General features: G+C 44.3%; 1 protein-coding gene across 1 annotated transcript; it reads right to left on the bottom strand.

The window, feature by feature from the left end:
- Positions 1-6,161: 6,161 nt before the first annotated feature.
- On the bottom strand, positions 6,162-6,773 carry LOC120053268 (achaete-scute homolog 1b-like). Its single transcript, XM_039000410.1, has one exon. It carries the CDS (start codon positions 6,771-6,773, stop codon positions 6,162-6,164), a length of 612 nt encoding a protein of 203 aa, XP_038856338.1.
- Between the last annotated feature and the right edge of the window lie 903 nt (positions 6,774-7,676).

Here is a 7,676-nt window from a genome sequence, read left to right as displayed (position 1 = left end):
CAGTTGAAGTTGGAAGTTTACATACACTTAGGTTGGAGTCATTAAAACTCGTTTTTCAACCACTCCACAAATTTCTTGTTAACAAACTATAGTTTTGGCAAGTCGGTTAGGACATCTACATTGTGCATGACACAAGTAATTTTTCCAACAATTGTTTACAGACAGATTATTTCACTTATACTTCACTGTATCACAATTCCAGTGGGTCAGAAGTTTACATACACTAAGTTGAATGTGCCTTTAAAACCTTTTCTCAATAGGGGGGCGCCATTTTCACTTTGTAAAAAATCGTTCCCAAATTAAACTGCCTCGTACTCAATTCTTGCTCGTACAATATTAATATTATTATTACTATTGGATAGAAAACACTCTCTAGTTTCTAAAACCGTTTGAATTATATCTGTGAGTAAAACAGAACTCATTTTGCAGCAAACTTCCTGTCAGGAAGTGAGAAATCTGAAATCGGGGGCTCTGTTCCAGGGTCAGCCTATTAATTTGCATGGAATCTATGGGTCTACATGCACTGCATACGCCTTCCCCTAGATGTCAGTAGGCAGTGAGAATTGGAATGGGGTGTATAGCTCTATCTGAGGCCGAACAAGACCTGTTGGAATGACGCGACCACTCTTTCCTTTCTTCACCATGGCGCGAAAGGGTCACCTGGATTGCGTTCTGAAAAGCTTTCGTTATCGACGTTAGATATCTCCGGCTCTGATTTTATTTGATATATGTGTTAAAAACATCATAAACTAGTTATATTAAACCGACTTATATCAGTTTATATCAGTTTATTGCGATTTTCGGTATTTTCTTTGTTATGCGTTCTGGTGAGTTGGACACTTCCGTGCCGCATGGCCAGCTTTGTTAGCTAAATCAACAGATGAAGACGACATTCTACAACCGAACAACGATTATTCTGGAAAAAGGACACCTTGTACAAGATTCTGATGGAAGCTCATCAAATAGTAGGAACCATTTATGATATTATTTCGTATTTCTGTCGAAAATGTTTAGACTATATTCCGCCCAGATTTCGGGCGCTGTCTCGCTATAACGTAAGCTGTATGTCGTACTAAGGTTATTTAAAAAAATCTAACACAGCGGTTGCATTAAGAACTAGTGTATCTTTCATTTGCTGTCCAACCTGTATTTTTTAGTAAAGTATATGATTAGTTATTTGATTAGATGATGTGAGTGTCAGAAATATATCTGGATTATTTTGTGCAGTTTGGCTACGTATTCACATTGTTCAACCACGAATTGTACCGCTAAATATGTTGCCGTACCAGGCAGTGATACAGCCCGACAGGATGCTCTCGATTGTGCATTGGTAAAAGTTTGTGAGGGTTTTTGGTGACAAGCCGAAACGAGTCCTATATCAACATAACCTGAAAGGCCACTCAGCAAGGAAGAAGCCACTGTTCCAAAACCGCCATAAAAAAGCCAGACTATGGTTTGCAACTGCACATGGGGACAAAGATCGTACTTTTTGGAGAAATGTCCTCTGGTCTGATGAAACAAAAATAGAACTGTTTGGCCATAATGACCATCGTTATGTTAGAAGGAAAAAGGATGAGGCTTGCAAGCCGAAGAACACCATCCCAACCGTGAAGCACGGGGTGGCAGCATCATGTTGTGGGGGTGCTTTGCTGCAGGAGGGACTGGTGCACTTCACAAAATAGATGGCATCATGAGGCAGGAAAATTATGTGGATATAGTGAAGCAACATCTCAAGACATCAGTCAGGAAGTTAAAGCTTGGTCGCAAATGGGTCTCCAAATGGACAATGATCCCAAGCATACTTCCAAAGTTGTGGCAATATGGCTTAAGGACAACAAAGTCAAGGTATTGGAGTGGCCATCACAAAGCCCTGACCTCAAAATCCCATAGAAAATTTGTGGGCAGAACTGAAAAAGCATGTGCGAGCAAGGAGGCCTACAAACCTGACTCAGTTACACCAGCTCTGTCAGGAGGAATGAGCCAAAATTCACCCAACTTATTGTGGGAAGCTTGTGGAAGGCTACCCGAAACATTTGACCAAAGTTAAACAATTTAAAGGCAAGGCTACCAAATACTAATTGAGTGTATGTAAACTTCTGACCCATTGGGAATGTGATGAAAGAAATAAAAGCTGAAATAAATAATTCTCTCTAGTATTATTCTGACATTTCACATTCTTAAAATAAAGTGGTGATCCTAACTGACCTAAGACAGGGCATTTTTACTAGGATTAAATGTCAGGAACTGTGAAAAACTGAGTATAAATGTATTTGGATAAGGTGTATGTAAACTTCCAACTTCAACTGCACTGATCAAAAATATAAACTCAACATATAAAGTGTTAGATCCAGAAATGTTCCATAAGCACCAAAAGCTTTTTTGTCTCAAATGTTGGGCACAAATTTGTTTACATCGCTGTTAGTTAGCATTTCTCCTTTGCCAAGATAATCCACCCACCTGACAGGTGTGGCATATCAAGAAGCTGATTAAACAGCATGATCATTACACAGGTGCATATTGTGCTAGGGACAATACAAGACCACTCTGAAATGTGGAGTTTTGTCACACAACACAACACCCCAGATGTCTCATGCTTTGAGGGAGAGTGCAATCGGCATACTGACTGCAGGAATGTCCACCAGAACTGTTGCAGAAAATGGAATGTTAATTTCTCTACCATAAGCCGCCTCCAGCTTTGTTTTAGAGAATTTGGCAGCACGTCCAACCGGCCTCACAACCGCAGACCACGTGTAACAAAGCCAGCCCAGGAACTCCACATCCGGCTTCTTCACCTGCGGTCTGCGACCAGCCACCCGGGCAGCTGATGAAAATGTGGATTTGCAAAACCAAAGAATTTCGGCAGAAACTGTCAGAAACCGTCTCAGGGAAGCTCATCTGCGTGCTCGCCGTCCTCAGCAGGATCTTGACCTGACTTCAGTCGTAACAGACTTCAGTAGACAAATGCTCACCTTTGATGGCCACTGGTACGCTGGAGAATTGTCTTCTTCACAGATTAATCCAGGTTTCAACTGTACACTCTTAGAAAAAAAGGGTTCCAAAAGGGTTCCACCTGGAACCAAAACTAGTTATTCAAAGGGTTCTCCTATGGGAACAACAAAGAACCCTTTCAGATTCTAGGTAGCACCTTTTTTTCTAAGAGTGTACCGGGCAGATGGCAGACGTCATGGCGTCATGTGGGCGAGCGGTTTGCTGATGTCTACATTGTGAACAGAGTGCCCCATGGTGGCGTTGGGGTTATGATATAGGCAGGCATAAGCTACGAACAACGAAAACAATTGCATTTTATCAATGGCCATTTGAATGCACACAGCTACCGTGATGAGATCCTGAGGCCCATTGTTGTGCCATTCATCCTCCGCCAACACCTCATGATAATACACGGCCCCATCTCGCAAGGATCTGTACACAATTCCTGGAAGCTGAAAATGTCCCAGTTCTTCCATGGCCTGCGTACACCAGACTTGTCACCCATTGAGCATGTTTGGGATGCTCTGGATCGAAGTGTACAACAGCATGTTCCAGTTCCCGCCAATATCCAGCATCTTTGAAGAGGAGTGGGACAACAGCCTGATCAACTCAATGTGAAGGAGATGTGTCTTGAGCTGCATGAAGCAAATGGTGGTCACACCAGATACTGACTGGTTTTCTGATCCACGCCCCAACCTATTTTTTAAAAGGTATTTGTGACCAACAGGTACTTGACTGTATTCCCAATCATGTGAAATCCATAGATTAGAGCCAAATGAATTTATTTCAATTGACTGATTTCTGTACATGAACTGTAACTCAGTAAAATCTTTAAGATTGTTGCATTTATGTTGCATTTATATTTTCGTTCAGTGTAGAACCTCTTTGTAGGGTTCTTTGAACAGAGGCCCAGGTGTTCTTGTTCAAAATTGTTTCCATATAGAACCCTTGGGTTCCATATAGGGTTCTATATGGAACAAATTTCCGTTCTATATAGAGCCTTAAGGGGTGCCATATATGAAGCATCCAGATGCTGTTATTCTAAGAGTGTAGACTCATTCCATTGCTTATCAAAATGTTGGTATCTGTTTTGTAAATCCTGAGTCAGCATGTTTTAGAATTCAACCCAAATTACGCAAAACATATTGGCCTTGCATATTATATCAGCCTCGATCCCAGCTCTTACAGTTGGGTTTTATTATGATTCCAAAGAGAGATAAAGTAGCCTATACCCGATGAAATTAAACGAGTTATTTCTCTTTCTGCCTCGTAGGTTCTGGCATCGATGTTTATTTACAATGGAGGCTCCCCCATAATACGCATAATGAGACGCAAAGGCAGACACAATAGTGCGCACAATGGGGTGTTGTGCTCTCCATTTCGCAGGAGATGGGCTTTTTGATTGGGTTGTGTGCGCCCTGAAAAACACAGTCGGGGATAAAAGTAGTCTACAAACCAAGGTTTTATTTAGACTGTTCTCAATCGGCCAATAAGAATTTTTGACCCGCTGCGTTGTCTTCCTGACTTTCGCTGAGCCATATTTCAAAGTGACTATAGGGCCTACCCCTTTGAAGAAAGTGAATAGTATATACCTCTCCCTCCCTCCCTCCCTCCATCTCTCTCTCTCTATCGCCCGCCCGCATACCCTCCCTCCCTCTGTAAAAAGTGACTACCCCTTTGAAGAAAGTTAATAGTATATACCTCTCCCTCCATCTCTATATCGCCCGCTCTCTCTATCTCGCTCTCTCTCTATATATATATATATCGCCTTCCCTCCCACCCTCCGCTCCAGGCCCTCCGTGTTATTGGGCGGAGAGAAAGCGAATGAAAAAGAAACAATGCAGTGCATGAAACGTAATATTAATCTCCCCGTTCTTTATACAGACAAAGCGCAAGGCATGGTGCACGTCTTTAAATGGTTATTGAGTGTTCACACAGCTGCGCAGTTCTCCCTTGTGTGCCAAAACAGCTTGGTAAATGGTCAGACTTGGTCTTTGAATAGAACCTCAGAAGAAGTCTCTGTTTGCTCAGTGCAGACCATCAGATATATTTGTAAATCTGATTCAAGTGTGTCTACATAATAATCAAATCATATAGCCTATTATTTGTGAGTATGCCTGTCAGGCATATACCTACTATTTGACAAGGCTGAGAAAATAAATTAAAAACTTTGTCCACATAATAATGCAACAACATCATATAATTTAATATAAATAGAGATATCTTTATTCATAAAAAAAACTGTTTACACAAAATATATCTGTTAAAATCGCATATGTACACTTTAGGAGGCTACGAAAAACGGAAAGCAAGTGCATACATTGATAAAGGTCTTCATACCACGTAAAACCCCTCAATCTTTCACGGGAGGATGTAAAAGATATTGTGACCAATCGCATGACGCAGACATATGTGCCAATTCAATTGTCCAGTTGTCCAGTCATACTTATCACATCTCATGAGCTCTCCCTGTCAGCAAAGTGCCAGTGTTCGTGGTTGCAGAACATTTGCTTTTATCTCAATTAACAAAAATAAGTCTTTATATTTAAAAAGAATAATTTCAATTTCAGACAATGTACACCAACAAAGTTTATTTCAGATGGCGGGTCATCTTCGATACAATCTCCCCATCAGATGCAGTCAGTTGAAGGAGTCTTGCCCTTATCTGAAACTGGTGTCAACAGCAAAGTCCTTGAGCCACAACCGTGTACCTCTTCTGGGCTACTGTGCGGACTGCACCGATGCTGTTTCATTTATTAATGCACTTATTCAAAGTCATCAATAAATAAATAATTCCAAGCGTCACCTTGCAGTCATTCGACGCTTTGTCCATGCGTGAGCGCACACAGTATCTCCCCTGTTGTTCCGAGGGGAACCAAAGGGCCGTTCGTTGTACTCCCTCCTCTCTTGTAGCATAGCAACGGTAACTCTGCTTTACTTTCCTCTTTCTTATTGCTTTCCACCTGCAAACGCTGCCTGGTGAGGGGAGAGAGAGTGTAAGTCGGTGCCAAGAGAGTGTTCACGGGTGCCTCGCCTTGCAGAGTGAATCGAATAACTTGACATTATTTTCAACTTCGAGTCACTTCTGTTAGAAGAAACCCCTGCCTATACACAGGTGCCCTGCCTATACACAGGTGCTGTGGGATGGTAACGACAATTAGGCTACCGGTGTCTCAGTATCTGTCGAACCAGGTGGTAAAGTCCAGCAGCTCCTGCTCCTCGGAGCTCAGGGGCTCATAGCTCCCCTCGTCGGAGGAACAGGTGGAGTGGGGTGACTCTGGCTCCGCCGAGTAGCTGTTGGAGATGGTAGGGGAAGGCACCCCGCACTGGAAGGCGGCTGACACAGCATCATGCTCGTCTAGTAGCTGCTGCAGAGCTCGAATATACTCCACGGCGGACCGCAGCGTCTCCACTTTGCTCATCTTCTTGTTGGCTGCCCCGTTGGGCACGTGCTGACGCAGCGTCTGAAAGCCCATGTTGACCTGCTTGACTCGGTTCCTCTCGCGCTCGTTTCGCCGAGCCACGGCAACGGGGAGCTGCTGAGGGATGGAGTAGCCGAGTCCGTTAAAACTGAGCCGCCGCTTGCAGCGCAGGAGCTCCGGGGAGCTGGAGCGCTGTCTTTTCAGCACGGTGGTCTTGCTTTGGTAGCCGGCTGCAGTGGTGTCATTGGGGAGTGCGCACTCCTGGGCTGGAGCGTGCAGGGTGATGGTGGTGCGTCTCTCCGTCAGTACAAATGGGCATGCGTTCTGCGCCAGTTGCGTGGTGGTGATGGTGGTAGTCTCCATCTTGGTCGGTGGTGAGACAGGCCTTCTGACAGATGGGATTTGCAACAGCGCACCCTCACTGACAGAGAAGAAGATAAGAAAATATAGACAGAGGTTGACAGTGCACTGCTCTCGTGTCCTTCGCGTGGGGACCGTGTGGCTATAGCTGAAGCGCTGTTGCTTTTTGGTGTCCAAGTCTTTCTTGACCGCGCTTGCTTACTCCACGAGCCGATCTGACCCAAAATTTGGCAGCACTCCTCTTTTCAACACGCGCCCCACACACCCCACCCCTTTGGAGATGCACGCTTCCCCGCGAGGCCCCGCCCCGCTGTGTGATTCTTCTGCTAGCCTACTCCGCGAGCCAGGCGCGTGGCTCCAGGAGCTCAATAAACAATCCCGAGCTTTCACTGCGCCAGGAGCACGCGCTGGGCTCATTTACATTCCAATGTCTCCAACTTGAAAGCCCAGTGGTGGATTCAAACGGCCTGCAACCGGGCAAAAGGAAAGCAAGACAGAGAGAAAGAAAAAAAATAGGAGAGAATGAAAAAAGTGAATGGTTTGGTGCTTTAAATGCCTTTTGAATTTGACAATGTACCCCTGGCACGTCTTCAAATTATCAGTCTCTCCCCTTCCACCCTTCTCCTCGCTCTTTAAAATCCCAAATACCAAGGACGCTCTCTCCGGTATCCAGGCTACAGCCATTAAGAAGAAAATAAAAAGGCAAGCGTGTCTCTGTGTAGAATTATAGACCTTGCATAGAAACACGATTCATTTAAGGTAATATGAGTTGTGGGTATGTCTGCCGTGCCCAATGACCGCACAACGAGTGCGCTACAGGTGCACATTGTCTGCATAGAGATTCAAGCATCTACTGCCTGGCAATATTGGCAGCTGACGATCGGTTGGATTCTGTGCCATTCCAAC

This window comes from Salvelinus namaycush, chromosome 9 (genome assembly GCF_016432855.1).
Source record: "Salvelinus namaycush isolate Seneca chromosome 9, SaNama_1.0, whole genome shotgun sequence".
NCBI lineage: Eukaryota > Metazoa > Chordata > Actinopteri > Salmoniformes > Salmonidae > Salvelinus > Salvelinus namaycush.
The sequence above is the reverse complement of the archived record's forward strand: the minus strand, read 5'-3'. Positions and strand labels throughout refer to the sequence as shown.

Excerpts from the sequence above, each read along its gene's own strand:
- LOC120053268 (XM_039000410.1), bottom strand. The coding sequence starts at position 6,773 with ATGGAGACTACCACCATCACCACCACGCAACTGGCGCAGAACGCATGC.